The 19,982-nt window shown below is 34.9% G+C and overlaps 1 protein-coding gene across 2 annotated transcripts in view; it reads right to left on the minus strand.

Moving 5' to 3' along the window:
- The window catches only part of NBEA (neurobeachin), a 514,417-nt gene that overhangs the window by 37,431 nt on the left and 457,004 nt on the right, over nt 1-19,982 (minus strand). For both annotated transcript variants that reach the window (XM_032190243.1, XM_032190252.1), the window contains exon 49: nt 10,250-10,417. In XM_032190243.1, the coding sequence (XP_032046134.1) occupies nt 10,250-10,417 (168 nt within the window). The remainder of the gene's footprint in view (nt 1-10,249; nt 10,418-19,982) is intronic.

Below are 19,982 nucleotides of genomic sequence, written 5' to 3' on the forward strand. Positions count from 1 at the left end.
CTTTAACAGTGCATGCTTACAGCTGGTTTTAACTACACTTTTTATTTTAAAAGCTGAACTGTGAGCTTTAAAAAATCACAGTTAAAATCTTTAAAATCAACAATAAATGTGTATAAAGTTTCTGCATAACAAGTTTATTTGGAGAGGGAGTGATTTTTTAAAAAACAAATATTCTTAAATTTCTCTACCTCTTACTTTATTTTTCTGTCCATTAACTGAATTTATATCTGCTTTATGACAAATGTCTCAGGTTATTTGCTGAATCTTCTTCCACTTCAGTTACATTTCCCTCCTTATTGTGGTCCTCTTTGCACCTTAGGAAAGGCTCACACATTTGTTCAATTTTTGTAAAACTACTACATGCTTTTTTTATGTGTGTGAAATGCTGACAAAATTGGAAATGTAAGAGAGAAGAAAAAATAAAAAAGGAATGTGAATATTTAGGCCAAGAATTAATTTTTGGGACTTGGTCTAAATTACATGCAACTAGCTTTGGTTGTAGAAAGTGCAGTAAGCTATGGCTGGTAGTAATCTATAGTAATGGCTGGTAGTAATCTATAAATGGAAGCTACTTAGCACATCTACTGAACACATTTGTTCACTGAATGACTTTAGTCTATGAAAGTCAGCAGAGACCAAATATCCAATATTCCAGAACAATGAAGAGCATCAAACAGCTAAACTGTGTGACTTGAAAAATGTATCCATTATTAAAATGAATTCCTATATAAACAATTACTTGTCAAAAATTGAAAACTGAATTAAAACAAACAACACAAAAAGATGAAATGACTTGAGCTGGAAGTTAATGCAATCATAAGAGGTGCAGACTGATGCAGAATTACTAACAAAGGACTTGGGTTCTTGTTATGCTCATGCAGAACACAACAAATCAAAATCTTCAGTAGCAGAACACAACAAATCAAAATACACAGATGGAAAAGTTTCAGTTATTCTATATGACATTCTTCCTAACAAAGATTTGACAACTGCTTGCCCATTCTTGTTTGAAATAACTCAAGGAGGCCTCAATAAGGCTTCTACAATTGCTCTTATGAGATTTGTACAGAACTATAGCCTACAGACTTTAGAAAACTTCTCTGCCATTAAGCTTAACTTTTTCTTTATGAACTTGGTCATGTAACATTAACTTGGTCATGTTAATTGATATCAGACCAAGTAATGTCCCTATCTGAGCTAGCACGAGCAACCTTCCGTGTTCCTGCCTTTCTGCTACATTTCTCCTTTCACTCCATTATTTCCTGCCAAGCCCTGGAAACCCTGATCATAAATCACTCTTCTCTGTCCTCTCATCACTAGAATGCTCTTCTCTGAACTCTTTCAAATCCTTCTGGTAAGCTGGCATATAGAATAACACACCATATTCAAGAAGAAGTTCAACCAAGACCAAGGGGGTCTATTAGTGACCGTTCATATCCCACGGCAATGTGGCTAGTAGTTGACAAGAATTCAGATAATCATAAGTAGGTAATCTTTTGAACTACTGAGACATCAAAGTCTTTTGATGTAGAAGTAAATAAATGAAGGTATAGGATCAAGTCTGGAGAATATGGTTGTAGTGGAAAATAAATGCTATTAATAGCTAAACTAATGAGTAATCTCTACCACCAGAAAAAAAAATACAAAAAAATAAAAAACAATTTACACACGTTCCAGAAAACCATTACACAGAACACACACAACATATTTATTTCTACTTATTAACAATTAAAATCATCCCCTGTATAAAAACACAAAATAAAAACAGGAAAACAGAGAAGCAAACAGAACAGGCCTCCTGAAAACTTGCAGTAATAAAACAGGAAAGGGTACTTAATCATTAAGGAATGCATTTTAGTATTTGTTTTTTCCTTCTCATTTGTTATTTTTATAAAACATGATCACTGAAGACTTTTGTAATGGTTGGAAGTAAGGCAAAGTACCTCATATATATATTTTATTCATGTTTCATAAATGTAAAACTATACAAAAAAAAAAAGCAAAACTCATACGTACAATATTTACTTGTTAATGAATTAAAATGCATCAGATTAAGAATGTGGTAATTCAACATTAGTGTTTTTATTTATTTTATCTCAGATTTATGAAAAAAACTTCAATGAAGATAATATTTTTTACCTTATGAATTATTACTGTAGGTATGGAACTGAAAAAAGCTAGCTTCTCTCTCTGTTTTCAGCTTCACCTTTCACAAATCTTCTGCCTAGTTCCCACCCTAGGAAGGTGCTTTGAGATTTGAAAAGCACATACCCTTTACCAAAAATGTGGTGGTTTTGATATCTCCAAACATCTGCCAGCCATCAGTTTATCCACTGCAGGACACAAGAACTATCTCAGAGAACAGGTAAACCTTCAAAACTAAAAGCTGAAATGGGACTGATGGAGAAGATGGTAAAAGTACAAACTGAAAGTTGTCATGTACTGTATTCATGAAGCGTCAGTGTGTATTAGAATTTCAGTTTTGGAAGTAGCTTTTACTGTTACATTTAAAATAAATGTTCTCAGTTATTTTCAGGGTTTAGCTTATAAAGAAATAATTCTGTTTGGAGTATTTCCAAGCACACATTCTTCAAAACTTCACTTTGTTCTTGACATAAATTGAAAACAATAATAGAGATATACTGTACCCAGACTTGAAAATGGCATTAAAGAGACACATTATCAATATGTTTAAAACATTTAGGAAGCTCAGCTTTGCATGTTTTTAGTGAATGACTAGATACTTAGACTGAGTATTATCTGTTCCAATAAACTGATGTGTGTGAAATGCTTTGAATAATAGTAAATTTATGCTGAGGTAATGACACCATACTATAACTGAAATCTGTGCTAATAGGCAAAAAGAAGCCCCTTCCAGCTATTTCTGTTACAATCATCAGCAGCAATTCTCTTGTTCCATCTCTCTTGCTCTCTGCCTCTCTCACATAAAATATTACTTTAAGTGTATGTTAAAATGATTGTTGCTAATTTTAAAAATCAGTACTTGGTACCTGTCATCCATATGGAGAAAAACAAAAGAACCAGACAATAAAGAAGAAATTTTCATATACAAGAGCTGCATTTTTCATATTTCTGCAATAAAATAGAGTGGTTATGGCTAATGATGTGTTTTTATATGGGCAAAACACTAAACTCAGTCTAGGTAAAACTACAGAATGTTCTGACAAAAATGTATAGAAATATATAATGTATATGAGAACTGGTCAGCTACTCAAAGTAGATTGAGACATCTTCTGATAGCTACAAACTATTAAGTCACCCTGATATTTTTTTTGATTAATTAATGATCTGTTATTTATTAAACTGGTTGGATGAAGTCTTGTCAGCTACATAAGTTATCTGCAGTTCTTCAGTTTGAATGCTTGTTATATGACTACTAATATATGTTATGTGGAGATGCTTAGCTCTGGATGCTGAGCTTTTTAATCACCAGTACAGTGACCAGTAGACAAATCTCATACCTTATTACAAGCCACTGTGGACCAGAAAACACCTGTACACCATAATTTGTTTTACTTCTAGAGACTGTGCAATTTCTTGACTATTAAAAGATTCTGAATTACTCTAAATATATAACAGCACGGTCCAGAAATAGTAATGAACTCAGATAGAACAGATTCACTAAAATAAACTACAGCTATCATGATCTGTTAATTATTTTTAACCATTGTGGAAGGACACTTTTCATCTGGAATTCTATGGATCACATTCTGATTTCTGACTCCTTATTACTAACAGTTGTGTTACTTGGGATAGGTGCACCCCAAAAGTTTTTCCGTAGCAAAACTGGATGTATAATTAGAATCTTTCATCTATTCTGCAGCATACAACTGCTGAATGCCCTTTCCCTTGAATGAAAAACAGGTAAACAAAGCACACATTAATTTCAAAATAAAAGCCTACACATCAGGCAGTGACTATGTGGTAAGTGATCCAATGCAATTTACACTTACTGAGTATTCTGATTTAAGGTGTCTCTTGCTGCATTCAGAACCTTCTACAGGAATTTTACCTATAGAAATAAATATCTTACCCTCAAAACATTCCAGTATTTCTTGATCTACAGACAGTGAGCAGAACAAAGTAACAGCAAGTAAAGACTTCTCCTTTTGCATTTACAAAAGAGGATACTGAGTGCTGAAACTCACTGGGAAGACATAAAAATGTCTATAAGCAGACACTCCAGAGTGAAATGTAAAAACATATTTAGTTTTCTGTTGACGGTCTCTTCACTCATACAGAACAGACTCACAGGCAAACAAAAATATTATCAGCTAATGAAAGTGCTTTTTTATACCCCAAAACTGGGTATAAATTCAGGAAAAAAAAAATGTTTTGTGTCCCTGGAAAAGGCAATATTTGTGAGTGCAGGTATGCAAATATGCATTTCTCAGTGAAGAATGGAGCTCCTCACATACAAGAAAATAATTTTCACTTTGATAAGGGTTTTTTACTTGAATGAGTGGTTCTGCTGTACAGATTCCTTCAATTCACTTAGAAAGAAGTGGATATTGATACTGCTTGCAGTTTCCTACTTATTTCACTGCTATCCATATTCATGTCTAACCAGTGCTGCTCCTAGAGAGGAAGCTAAGACCATTCCTTGTATGGAGGCAATTAAGCACAACTGAACATGTAAGTGGCCGGTGCTGTGGGTACAATTCAATCAAGCAGATCCATAGGGGTGGTTTTGATATTCCTGTCACATCAAAGAAACAGTACTAGGCAGAGAAAGATCTAACAAGTTACAAATGAAATAAGAATAAATAAGAATAAGTCTGAGTGAAAGCAAAAATAAGCACATGGTCAAAAGGCCTGGTGTTACCTTGGAAGTGTTATATAGTGCTATTAGAGTGGCGTGTTAATTTTTTCCTCATAAATTTCCCAGGTTCAGCCACCAGGGAAAGGCTAACATTCCCCCTCCCTTTGTTAAAGATATATCTATCTTGCTGAGTCTTGACAGCCCTATCATGTCAGCCCTCTGTAGTAGCAAAGAGTGTTTCAGCAAGGAAGAGGAAAAAAGGAAGGAAAAAAAAAAAAAAAAAAGAAGTGAAAACTGATGTGATCTATTCTGCTTCCTGTGGGCATATTTCACTATAGCAGATCCAGAGGGATGCTTTGTTATTCCTGTCAGATCAAAGAAAGAGATAACAGAAGAAAATATAATATGAAAAATAAAACCCAGAAATGAGGGTACTGAAAAGCACCGCAAGACTAACACATCATTATGACTTTTCAATTTATTTAAATATGCTAAATATCAAGTCACCACCAAAGAAATAAATATTGCATAGGCCATATGCTCTGTTAGCTGGCAGCAAAACTGTCCTCCTAGGATTAGTTTACAGGCTCAGCAACTGGCTGTCAAACTCTAGCAATTTTAATAATTTTTCAATTTGCTGTGTGAGTTGCAAGCACGCTCAGGTATTTTGACAGGTGGCTGTTCAGAACAAATATCTGAGCCCAGTCACTTCTCACTGCCTTCCTTTCCTACATGCTTACAATCCCTGTTGGACTAGGGGAATGTAAACTTCTGCTGAAGGTGCAGCATGCTTGCAGGATAGTTACCATGCTGTACAGCTTAGCTGTATTTGCAGCTCACATTGAACATAAGGAAGACAAGAAGTTAGCCTAAAGCATAGAGCAAACCAATAGCTGTGTAATATAATGTTTCACTTGAATTTTTGGAACATTTCTAATCCCAAACAAGATGAATGTCTTAAAAATAAATAAATAAATAAACAAACAAAAGAAAAGAAAACAAAACAAACAAAAAAACCTGAAATACTACTTTTGCATGAGGCAATACTTAAGATTCTATGATTCTGTATACTTTTGGTATTATATAGGCTTAATCCAATATACCCTATCTGAACATTCCCAATACGTTACTTTAAGTTTGTTTTATAAGGTGTGTTAAAAATAATTTTAGCTCTTCTGTTGCAATTCCTAATGACCAGTATGACTATACTGTTTGTTTTCAGCCACAGCACTTTGTGTCATGCAGATACAAGTTCCTAACTTGAAAAAAAAAAAAAAAAAAAAGACAACTTTTGATTTTATATTGTTCAGATTTCCAGGCATTCAGATGCTTGGTTTATGCAAAAATATTGCATAAACATTGTTCTAGGCATTTCAACTTAGATAAACAGAAATTGGGAAAAAATGAGGCTCCTGAAATCTGTAGAAATTCTGGAGAAAAACAGAAGAGGAATTATATTTTCCTAAAGAAATAAATCAATAATGCAATCAATATTATTATTAAATAATAATAATCAATAAATTGCAGATATTATTCTTTATGCATTAACATTCTGAAGTCAGCATCAACACTCTGAAGTCAGCAGAATCTGTTCGGTGCAATGGACTTGGATTATGATGTAAACTAACACTAAAGACAATTCCAAATAACATCTAACGTCCAATATAACTACTGTTTACATATTAAAAAGAGATACAGGCTTTGTACCAGGGATGTTCTGTCATGTTTCTCCACAGGAGTAGACTGTCATGGTAAAGTTCATTATCAATTACTGCTTTACAAGTACAAGATGAGTTAAGCTGTCATAATTTTCTCAGCCAGAGATCCTGTGCTGTCAAAGAATGTCAATTTTTAATCTGACAAAAGGAAGAAAATTATCTGTTATTCTGACCTCTAATTTCTTGACATTTTAATGCTGTAATTGCTGTGGTTAGTGCTGCAACCATGATTTCACCTGTCAACTAAGAATGAATCAATATCCTTAAGCTGTTCTTCAAGTTTTAGCTTTCACCTCACTGCTTTTACGTTAATAAATAAATAAATAAATAAATAAACAAACAGTTGCAATTAAAAAAAATAAAAAGAAATAATAATAATAATAAAAAAAAATCAATTTTGGGCCTAAGGAATACTTATTTTGCTACACATTTTTTCTCTTCTTTATTACAATATGAAAACAATTTTGCATTATGTAGATTAAGAGAGGCTACTAGAACTGACAGACCCAGAGAATTTCCCAATTTCTAATCATTAAAGATCTAAACAACAAAATTCAGGTTTATATGTTCTGTGGAGCATTTAAATTAAGGCTTTAATTTTGCTGTTGTTTTACCATTTTACTGTTTCTTTTTTTGTTGTTGTTTTTGTTTTGTGCTACCAGAAAATGACAAAGGTTTTTGAAAAATCAAAATCAGTGTGTTAAATGAAATCAGTTTATTTTACCCATCAAGTGCATATCTTAAGTTCCCAAAGAGTTATTACAGGGACAGATGTATGGGATTTCATAGACTTCTGTAATCTAAAATTAAACGCAATCCCACCGTTCTTGTTTCATCCATTCTGAATTTGCAAAATAGAAAACAAAGACAGCAAGCCAGAGACTCTCTTATACTATATAGGTCAAAAGGTAAAACAGCACAGGATGGGCATTTGTGCAATGTTAAAAATTAGAGTTCTTTCAAGGCTCCTGCACATGAGGGATAAAGATGTGGGTAATGGAAGGGATGAGTTGTATCATCATTAAATATATTTTCACTCCAGTCAGATGGCTACTGAAATTACACCTTTATTATTCTTAACAGAAAGCTAAGAGCAATAACCACTAAGCACCTCAGTGGCTCAGTGAGGTGCTCAAGAAAAGGGTCAAGCAAAAAGGCCAAGGTATAGCATGAATAGGTCACCAGGTTCTACCTTTTAAAATGATGTCCTTCAATCAGCTAAAAACCTGGATTTCAGGTTTTATTTGGAGCCTCATTTCACTGAACAGGTTCTGCTGGGACTCAGTTGCATATAAAATTAGTTATGGCCCAAGATTGAAGAGGATACTGCTATATCTGTGGCCATAGGCAGCTACCAATAAACATGTATTTATTTGCTTATTTCAGTGTAATTTATTGAGAACATTCACCATCTTCAGGGTAACAAAACAAGGAAGTGTTCCAGTTTATTTAGAAAATAAATATCAAGAGAACTTGAAGGCTGAGATATGATTTTTCCTGGATAACTGCAAAACTCAATTTTTAAGTTAATGCTTCCAAGACACCAGACAGCACCACCTACCACCATAAAACATTAAACAATTTTTTTCATTAGTTGTATAGAATCTAGTGTCTCTATCTTTACATTTCTGTGTTTCTAAGTGGTCTTCATAAGCTTTAAAAGATCCTTTTTGCTTTTAATTTATTTTCTGGAATATCTACTAGAAGCAAGAATAAGAAAAAACGTGTCAATGAAAAAATATACCAGACGATATACACTTGATCTACTAGATCATCTAGAAGTCAAATGCTTTATTACTGGATGGAGAATTTTTTTTTTATTTTCATAAACAGAGCCCAAAGAAACAGAAAAAGGCTCTAAATCTGTCTGTATTTACATGTGTGTTATAACTTCTAATTAAAAACAAATAAAAACACTTAACCTGTTTCCACCAAACCACAAACCCCCACTGTCAGAGCTCTGTTGTAAGAGAAAATAGAGAAAATATACTATTTTTACATATGTGCATAAAACTTCATATATATGCATAAAACTAAAATTCAGAGAATTCAATTTTTTTTTCTAGATATTTTATCTTCTCATTCCTAGCAATGCATTTTATTTACTAATCTTACTTGTGTCAAAGATAAAGTTGTGCTTTCAGAAGTTTACTTGGCATAAATAAAGCCTAAGAAGAGGTTTATATGCTAGTGACTGACAGGGCATGGGTTAGATGTACAAGTGAGTGCACAAAAACACATCCTCCATGAATTTCTTGAAATTTCTGATGACAAGTTATGCATGTAAGTAGAGCCACAGGAGAGCTGAAGAGTTTCATCATGTCATAAGATGTTAAATAAGGTGCACAGGCAGACAGATAGACCTCAATCCTACAAGCTGCCCTGTGGGAGCAGACCTTTAAAGTCAAGACATAGGAGTCTGCCCATGCAAATCAAAACCTTAAGCCATGCAAATCCCTTGTATTCATGCTGCTTGACACCTGTTTTATACTTAAAAAAAAAAAAACATTGCTCCTTTGTATCTATAGTTTTGGACCTTTTTGACTCTTCTCATGCTCAGATTTAAATGCAGAAAAAAAATTGTAGATGTTAACACTAAATATTTGAGGCAGCAGGATTAATGCATTTGTAAAACTGAGCAAATACTGTTTATAAAATATAAACTTTGCAGTGCATGGGATGAAAATACAGCTATAGCAGCCTAGGGGTCTGAATGAGTTTTTTAGTTCTACTCTTCTAAAAGCATCACAGGTAGAAAGAAAGCGACATGACAAAACCCAATATGAAGTCGAATGTAAATGCTTCCTAGAATGTATTTCTTTCTGAAATCCATAGATTTCTGTCTCCAAGATGTAAAAACAAACAAACAAACAAGCAAACAATAATGCTTTGCCTGGCAATGTATAAATTATTACTGTTTTACATACAGCAGATGGTAGCTATCTGGGGGAATGGAAGATTGTGTGTACAGCTTCATCACAGCAGTACTCATCTAGCAGCTGTTGCTTCTTCACACTTTCCACCTCATTTCAATTGTTTTATCCAACGAATGGATGATATTTGAGAAATAATCATTCAAATTAATAGTCTTACTAAAAAAAAATACAGTCACTGGAGGGGAACCTATATCAAGGTAACTAGAAAAATTTTCTTAAGATTTACTGATAAATTTGAAATGCACACTCTATTTACGCACGTGCATATATTACACACATATAAACAAACATAAATGTTTGTATGTACAACAAATAGCAAACACTTTCTATTTTGCCAACATTTTGATTATGCTTTACATGATTAACAGAAGAGTAATCTGAATCATTTCCATCGCCCATCTAGCAAACATTTTCTTATTCACATATAAACTCTCTCCTATATTATCTGACTGAAAAGGTGAGATTTTTTCCTATGACTGTGATGTAGTTTTTCTGTTTAGTTTCTTGGCTCTATTAAGTGAGCTTAATAAAAATAAATTATAAAATGTAGCAGAATATAAATTACAGAAAATATATTACATTATAATTTTCCATATCATAACTGACCATAAAATATATTAGTAATTCCAAGCAAACAAAATACTTTGGGACATCTGTTTTATTGCTAGTTTATTAATACTTGCTTCAGAAGTCACCTAGGCCCCAAGTTCTGAATCACACACCACAATTTTCTGCAGCAGTGAAAGACGGAAAAAGTACCATTTCTTGTTAGATGACAGCAGTTTTTAGAATGAAATGGCATAAGAACCTACCTCCCTGAGGACAGGATCAGTGATACTGTCCAGGTTCACAGAGCCTTCATATGTTAGGTAGTGGAAAACATTGAGTGCACGCACTGCTTCTGGTCCTCGTTGCTTGTAGCCAAATATAAGGTCAATCCACTGATGAAGTTGACATGACACAAACTCACTTTCCAGAGCCTGTAAGTGAAATTTAGAGTTAGGAGGTAAATTCCATCCTGCAATTTCATGCTTAAGTTATGCCTTACCATCTCTTGTTAACTGAAGAAACATAATAGGTATCATTACATTTCCTGTTCAGGCTTATTCGGTATATTTGAAATCCTTCAAATATTAAAAACCAGAATTATATCATGAGAGAAAAGCTAAAAAGATATTTTTCTTTCATTCAGCTTTATATCAAGCTAATTTTCTTCCCAGCTACTGGCTTTCTCCTAGCTGCAAGGGTTTTAATTATTAATTTTTGGGCTTGTCAAATAAGTTAGCTAATTTGTCAAGAGAAACTGATGAAAGTGGGAAAACAATTTCATAAACGCAATCTTCCAATCTTCTCATTTTCCAACTAGTTCTAATTATCTTTATATCTAAAATGGAAATTTTGGGATTAAAAAGCTGTATCGGCAAAATGAGATTCTGAACTCTGTGTGTGAATTATGACTAATTTCTCAAAGGAGAGGAGAATTTTTCACACTCATTTCTGATATGAAGTTGTCTCACTGGGGAAAAGACAGGCCACGACTAACTAGTTTAAAAATGGCTTCAAGGATTGCCACTCTGTTGCTCAGCATATGGAAAGAGACTAATATTAGACAGAGGAAACTGATGACAGCCTTACTGTTGAGTCTGATCCAATCAATATACCTTTATCAGACATTATTGGAATCGTTTACAGATACCACTGCCTGAACTGGAACTTTCAAGTCTGAATGCATTATGCAGTTTCTCCTTACACCTCTACCAGACTAGCTGACTGAGAATTTATTTAATATACCCTGCTGGTACACTCATTCCTTCATTCCCAACACTACCTTCAGAGAAGGTAACAACTGGTAGTAAATAACAACTGGTAGTAAAAAGATTTTTTCTCCATTAAAAAAGTTTTTTATATGTGTTTTTGTCCAAAATACATCACAGTCCTGCCTTTATACTCTATTGTTCCCTTTGATCAGAGCAGGTGAGGTTCGGTTCCTAGCTCTGGGAACTAACTTTAATTATACAGTTAGAAGAAAATGAAGTACAGAATCACAGACTGGTAGAGGTTGGCAGGCTCCTCTGGAGGCCCCTGGTGGAGGCCACTAGAGGACCCAGCACAGCAGTGCTGCCTGGTGCTCAGAGGGAGCCTCCTGGGTGCCCGGCTTTCCCCATTGCCTCCTGTCCTGGCACTGGGCACCACTGAAGAGGGTCTATCTCTGATTTAAAAATAAACAAATAAATAAATACTAGCTTTAATACAATGTGTTATGTAAACATACATATCAAGCTTACTGTTAATCAATACATGACAGGTAGAGCTGGCAGCAACCCTCTATGTTACATTATCTGATACTTCTAATTCTCAGATTGTGACTTTTGGTGGTTTTTTTTGTTTTGTTTTTTTTTTTTTTTTTTTTTTTTTTTTTTTTTTTTTTTTTTTTAGTTGTTGTTGTTTTTTGCTTTGTCTTGAGTTGTTCCTAGCACAGTGCCATTACTCAGTGGAAACACTTTCCAGCTAGGACAAATTTTCATGTCTGCCCCAGGAAAGTTTAAATTTCATAGAGAGATAAACTTTGTAAAAATGTATTTTCATTGTACTAATTTACATTAAAAGGAAGCACCTTTAATAAGTAATAATCACCAGACACTAGAGTACCATGTCACACACTGCCCACCAGCAGCAGCCCCCTGCCCACCACTCCACAGGCAGGAACAGCGGCCAGCAGAGAAAACCAGCCATGTCTGCCTCCTCAGATCACCATGCAATCATTCCTCAGACATTCCCCCTAATGTTCCACGTGGAAGAAGAACTCTCTATGGTGTGGTGGAAATCTGGACTCTTTTCTGTCAAAATCAGTGAATGTTATTTCTGAGGAAAATCGATGGGAAGGCTGGGGCTTAATAGCTGACATGGAACTCAGTTTTCAAGGGCTGACGTTCAGGATTGTATAAGAAGCTACAAACAAATGTTGCAGAGAAATGTATAAAATGTGTTGTTCCCTTTTCAAAATCAGAGGTTATCACATGCAAATTGTGACTCATATTATTTAAGTAGTGTTAATGCTATTTAACACTAAATATTATTAGACTAATAGTATTTAGTTTCAAAGTGTGTCACCCCATAAATAATTAGAAATGTCAGATCCATGATTATATTTTATTGCATGCATGCAACATGATATAGTTAGTTACTGCACGATCTCATATAATATTTTTCATAGGACTTTTACCTCATTTAGTATGCAGGATGATAGCATGCAACATATAAAATTACATATGCAATGGCAATCATAAATAAAGCATTTCCTAACTTTTAAATGCTCAATTTTTAATGTTACTTTGTACGTAAGAAAATTTAAAACAAAATTTAAAGCCTGCTGTATCCATCCATTCCAGCATCCATTTCTGACCAACTTACAATAAGCAGCTCAACTGTTCTCTTTCTCCTCCAAACTTTGCATATTTATAATGTTCGTTTCCAGCAATATCTATTATTTATTTATTAAAAAGAACTTCATGGAAAGGAAATGTTAGGTGTTTGCTTTGGTCAAAAATAACATCTTTATTTCTAGAGTATGCAGAACATTTTAGGAAACTGGCAAAACTTTCAGATAAAAGTAGACTATTTAAAGGTTGGACAGTAAATTTGAAAAAAAAAAATGCTTGGGTCAAATCAGCATATTTCACCCATTATATTTTCTAACATCCTCTCCCACATAGTAGGTAGGAGAATGGAATGCCTAAGTTATGTTTCCCTGAGGCAGTTTCAGATTGCATGACCAGCCCCTACTTAGCAGCTTGTCATTGCCAAGAAGGTCTCAGTGACCCTGGCAGGTCTGAAGAACTTCTATTTCACATGGATGAACTACTCTTTAATAACTTACTACATAAATGAGGTACTTTTCCATTGCAGCGTGTCCTGTCTTCTGATTTAAGCAGATTTATTGTACTATGTTTAGAGGTCTAATGCTTTAAGGGTTTGTATGCTGAAATGCAACACAGGATTTGGGGAAATTTGTAAGGGGTGAAGCCCAAAGGGGAGGCTGTGAGGATGTTTGGTCTGGCAAGGGGAATACTTGCCAGTCCCCGTGGTGGAGGACTACTGTAATGGGGATTTCGGCAGAGACGGGCTGCTGCCCCTCCACATAGGTCCCTCCTGAAAATTTATGAGTGTGTCACTGTCAACAGTATATGGTTTGGTTTCTCATGAATATTCAGTGCTCAGTGGGGAATAGGGTGAGAGAATTTTTGTGTAAATATAATTTGTAGGTACAATAGCAACAACATGCAGAAAAAAAAATCTTTAAGATAAGCTGTTGATGGCCCTACAGAAGATGGTATTCAAGAAGATTGTGGCTTTAACATATACTGGGGATATTAATTTTGTGAGCATATTTTCAATCTGAAATATGACTAAACAAACAATCAAAAAAAAATATTACTTATATAATTATATATGTCCTGGTGAATATGAGTCATCACTGTGCCCTTGCTGCCGAGAAGGCTAATGATATTCTTGGCTACATTAGGAAAAGTATAACCAGTAAGTCAAGATGGATCCTTCCCCTCTGCTCTGTGTTGGTAAGGCTGCACCTGTAGTGCTTTGTCTAGCTCTGGGCTCCCACATGCAAAAGAGACCTAAACACACTGGAATGAGTCCAACCCCTGAAGGGAAGGTGCAGAAAGGCCGGAGCCAGGCTCTGCTCAGTGGTGCCCAGTGCCAGGACAGGAGGCCATGGGCACAGCCGGGCACCCAGGAGGCTCCCTCTGCACCAGGCAGCACTGCTGTGCTGGGCGGGTGACGGAGCCCTGGCTCAGGCTGCCCAGAGAGGCTGTGGGGTCTCCTCCTTGGGGATATTCATAAGCTGCCTGGACGTGTCCTGGGCAGCCTGCTCTGGGTGTCCCTGCTTGGGCAGGGGTGGCACCAGGGGCCTTCAGAGGAGCCTTCCAATCTCAGCTACGCTGTGATGATTTTAGTTAGCCCTGTGTGGAGCCAGGAGTTGTGCTTGATGGTCCTCATATAGCCCTTCCAACTCAGGATATTATATGATTCTGTGATTCAATGTGATTCTATATAGTACAGAATAGTATTTTCTATGATATATATGTATATTAATGATATCACATATATATTAATAATGATATAGTATTATTTATGTCCTTTAAAAAGATTCTCACTGAATCTCATAGAAATAAGCTGATATCCAGTTTTTTGTTTTCTGTTATAATTAACAATAGAAAAATGTAGAGAGATAAATATTTTGAAATAAAGGTACTGTGTTTCCTATGTGTTTGCATGCAAGTGTATGCACACATGTTCCACAAGCTGAAAATCTGACCTGTAACTGCTGTAAAATATAAATATAAATTAGTGAGTTGATGCTTATGTATAAGCTAAAAAAAAAAAAAACAAATATTAGCCAAGTTACTGCTTAGTGAGATCAGGTTCTATAACTATTTTCAATTTCAATTCTGGGCAAATTTCATAAATCACTCCTCAGTAACATTAAACCAGGAACATCTGAACATCTACACTTTCCACTAGATGTCTGGCTTAAAAAACCTAGGCAATTGTACTTACACTAAATTACTCTCCCTTAAATTCGGAGCTTTGTGCAGTAAGAAGGTAGCACAGTTTCCCCTTCTATCATCCTAATTTGGAGTTATAGTGACGTTTTATAGAGATTCCAGTAGGAGGCACTGTTTTTTATTTTTATACAAACCATGTGTTGTGTAAAGTATCTGGAGTTCTACATTTATTATATATAAATTTATATTTATAGAATATACTATTCCAACACCTTTCTATCACATGGGCGTTTTGCATTTAGCCAGGTATTTTTTTGTCCTGAGAAAAGCATTGAATGTACAGGTTCTCTCAGCCTAGTATTTCTTTACTCATGTAGCATTTCTTGTACTGATTATAAGAGTAAACCCTTTCTCAACTGATCATAAGAGTAAAAAGGAAATACTGATATCTGGAATTAGTTCTTTTTGTTTAAGCAAAGTACTCTTTTAATAAAAGTGAGACGGAAGAGCATTGTATATATTTGGGTTATTAAGGGATGTTTGCACAGAAACTGATCCTTTACATGTGCAGCTTTGACATTTAAATAAATTCTTCAGTGATATAGAAAGTTTCAAAAAAAAAAAAAATCCCAATGATTTCCCAGTTTGGTTGAAACCCCTGTGAGCTGAATGAGTTTAATTGTATTAAGGACAAACCTTGGCTATACACACAAAAAAATCAAACAAGCTACTAGTGATGAAATAATACAAAATCTTATCTACTGCTTATCTGCTAAGAAAGGAATGTCAGCTGCTGCTGAATGGTGAGCAGAAAAGATAAATCTTCCAGATCCTCGCAGACAAGAGATTTCATAATAGAGGTATCTAATGACTATTCAAGAAGCTTTTTAATTATGAAATACTATGCATGCTTCTGAATAGCCAGGGAACTATACAAAAATGTAATTGGCAGCAGAAGAGTGTAAATAAATCATTTCAAAGACAGAAAGAAAATTCAATCATAGTAACAGTTATGTAATAGGAACAAAATATGTATAACAAAAACAGGACACCATTTAGGCTTTCAAAAAAATAATTTATGTGAATGCATTTTACTCAACACTGTAATTTGTAATTTAATATGTGCCTAAGCCATAATGAAAATATCATTATAATTAACTTTGAATTACACAATATTGCATCTTTTGTTTCCAAACTAAAGAACGGTTATTATAAAAGATCTGCTTCAGTGTTTCACAGTGGTGTTCCCCGCCTTGATTTAACATGCTTGACTTACTGACTGAATATGCTCTATTTCTGGCTCTCAGGACTGCTCCAAGTCTGTGGGGACTGAGAAGCTGAGCAGGACTACAGATGCACATCTGTGGAAGGTTTTATGTGTGCTTTTTTTTTTCCTGGTAAACTGGGAGATTATGATTGATGAGCCCAGCATTAGGGTAATGTTATCAGGGACACTTTCTGCCTCTGTCCTTTGTGCCATCACTGAGGTCAGACCATAATCATGTTAGCATTGAACATAGTGCTTTATTAATGTTTCATGAGTAAGTCTGTAGTAATCAGTCTAGCGTTGTATGGATAAATAAAACTGCTACAACAATCTCTGATGTATACACTGAGTGCTTTAGGATCTGCTGCATTAGGTCTTAAACATAATGGGACTGACTGTCTTTTCCAGTGTTTATAACAAGTCTAATTTTCCAAAGCTTAAAGTCATCTCCTTTGATGGAAATCAATTTCCACTTCAATTTCTGTGTTTAGTTAGAAATGTATAACACCTGACTGAAAAATTGAATAAAACACCCCAAATCTACCTTCCATATATTAATCTGAACAGAATTTTAGTAAAGCTTGTTAATCAATTCGTTAATGTATGCCCTTTCACGTCACTGTCTCTGTGGTGTTTGCTAGGCTGTTCTCTGCTTGCTTTGGTATGCCTTAAGATGAAATGCTGAAATTATCACTGTTACTAAAAGAAAATGAGCAAGTAGGCCTTATAAAAAGATTTGTATTTATTCCCACATAAAATTACACTTTATATACACTGTCAGCAAGCAAAAATATGTATGAACAGATTAAAATATTGTCAGCTAAGGAGAAAGGAGTTCCCACTCTATGTGACACAGTACTACATAGGATCCTTTCCAGTGAAATGAAACGACTACTACTGACTTCATTGGACAAGGGATCAGGGTAACACTTACTTAAAATATTCTTCAATTTTCTGTGGCTTTCCTGTAAACCTCCACTCTACTCACTTTGCAAAGCTGCTGTAGAAATTCCAGACTTGCACAAGCTTGCTGTGTTTTACACGTCAGCACCACACCCGGGCTAGCTTTTTTTTTTTTTTGAGATAGATTCTTGTGTAACAGCCAGAGCTTGGCCTGAGGATGACCTAACTGAATAATACATCTGCTGACCAGCTCAAAACAAGGACTCTGATGTTACGTAGGGAATGTCAAAATTTCCATTTTTTATATATTTGTTCCCTACTTTGACCTGTCTGGTTTTAGTGACCAAGATATGGTCTGTTTGCCCTATGCATTAAAACCCTATGTGAGGAAGTGTTTTTTTTTTTTTTTTTTTTTTTTTTTTTTTCTGAAAAATTATTACATGTTTTTCAAAATGTTATTGTGTGTCTTCTTTCTACACATATTTTCTGCATTTTCCATGAAGGGGATTATCCTACTTTATCTGCTTGCTACTTTGTAATAAGCTTTACAAAGAACTATGCATATATAAGGCTATTTTAACATCCTGAAGTTATTCACATCGTTTCTATCCTCTGAACTGCTTCCAAATGCAAATACTTCTTTTGTCATCTAGTCACCCAGAAGTGAATCCAGTATTCCAGGTGCAGTCTCAGAAGGCCCATAGGCAGGTACAACTGTATACATCTGCTGTGATGCAACAATTCTCTGTAGATGGCATCCAAATACATTGGATCCTACCTGGTGTTGTATAGAATTACAGTGATATCTAACCTAATTGCTGTTCATTAACACCCTTCCCTTGCTGCTGCTCTCTTTTGGTACTATTTTTGTTTCCAGACTTCTGCTTTTTATTGAATGTCTTTAATTCTTTCCTCCCAAGGTGATTTCCCATGTATTTTCTGCATCTAATTCAAATAAATCCATGCCTCTTTCTCGTGTTCTCTAAGCAATTTCCAACTTTATTGTCATTTGTAAACTTCATCAAGCTGTTCACTTCAAGACAGTATGTATCTGTGTAGAACTGAACTTCAACTACTGATCACGCTCTTGGTAAAGTAGATGCTGGGATGAAGAAAGGCCACACAGAAAATGCCTCCAGGTGAAACTGTGTAATAATGGCATGATACTCACATCTGTGGGGACAGGAGTGGAAGGTTGTGATACATAAATGAGATCATTTCTGATTTTAGAAATTGGAAAATTACTCAATTAGTTGAAGCCTGTAATTTAAATGCTACAATCTTAACACCAGCTCATCTGACTCATGGCAGTCTGAGTGTACTTATACACATATGTAATCAGTTATTAGTTCTATTACAGCTTAATATTTAAGAAGTATTTCCAGCTTTTAACTACCAGCCCTTATTGAAGTTATAGTCATGAAGGGGCATAAATACTGTACTTTAAATTCACACAAGCATCTGTTTTCTTCAGCAACCATAAATATCCCAGAACAAAAGTTTTCTATAGAGAACTCCTATGTTATTTTGTAAAAAGTAGAAATTGCACAACAGAAATCAAACATACTAAAACTAAAGATTTTCTTCAAGTGATCTCTTATCACATAGCACCTTTTATCCTTCCACCTCTGTGGGAAGATGGAGAAGCACAATCTAGGATATGAAAAGGAACATTCTTTATAAAATTTCCCCAGCAGAATTAATCAGTATGCATCTCTCATTTTATTTCCCCAAAGATGGCAGTTTGTTTATCCTCTGCCACTATGGTATCAAGCTTCTGTTCTTACAGACGTCAAAACTAAACCTCTGGTCAACTTCAGCGTAATTACTCCTGGGTCCGGCTCAGGTTTCACCACAACCACAACCCAGAAAAAGGGCTCTGTGAAGTGAAATGGGCATCCTGTAGGTGCTCACCTGTAACTGCGTGTACAACACGAGAACGGAAATAAAGGGTAGTGATCCTTTTAGTCCACACTATTTTATTTTTTTTTTTCTTTTCTGGTAAAACTGCACTTGAATTTTTTACCACTAGATGTGACAATTACTTGCTTTTGAAAACTTGTTACAATATATGCATCTATAAGAGAAAGCAGCCAAGAAAAAAAAGGAAAATGTTGTTCAGCTTCTTCCTTCCAACGATGGACTACTCCCTGGAACACATTTCTCGTGCTTTGTTTAGTGCTTTTCATAAGCCTGAAGTGACGAGGTTGCCATCACTTCCTTAGGAGACTGCTGTACATATGTCAGATCATTTACTGTTCAAAACAGACACTTCTAAATCACACACATCTAGGAATAAGTTTGTTTTTATAACATTCCTCTATTCTTTTGAACTTTAGATGTCTATTTTTCCACCAATCCCTAAAGAACAATTTTCTTTAAATACACATTTCTTGAAATTAAATTGCCAAAGTGATCATAAGAAAAACAACATTGCTAGACATCCAGTGTTACCACAAAAGCACTGTAGGGAATAATGCACAAGCTGAATGGCTCTGCAACTGTATGGAAACCCATAGCTTCAAAGACTGTTAAAGTAGCATAAATAAGACACATTTTAAGGAAGATCCATTTCAAAAATACAATCATAAATTGAACTATTACTGGCCTAGGCATTAGAATATACCTTGCTTTTCCTAAAAATGACTATAAACATACTTACATATTAATTCTATCATTAATGGATATCATTATCTGTAAAGCAAAGGCAAAAAACCAAAACCATCCAACCAAACAAAACACACACACACACACACAAAACCCAACTACCAATACAGATAAATGTTTTTTCACGCTAAAGTTCTTCAGACATCGTAATGATTTACATCAGAGCATTTCTTTTGCAAAATTTCT

The sequence above is a fragment of the Aythya fuligula genome, chromosome 1 (assembly GCF_009819795.1).
Source record: "Aythya fuligula isolate bAytFul2 chromosome 1, bAytFul2.pri, whole genome shotgun sequence".
Lineage (NCBI taxonomy): Eukaryota > Metazoa > Chordata > Aves > Anseriformes > Anatidae > Aythya > Aythya fuligula.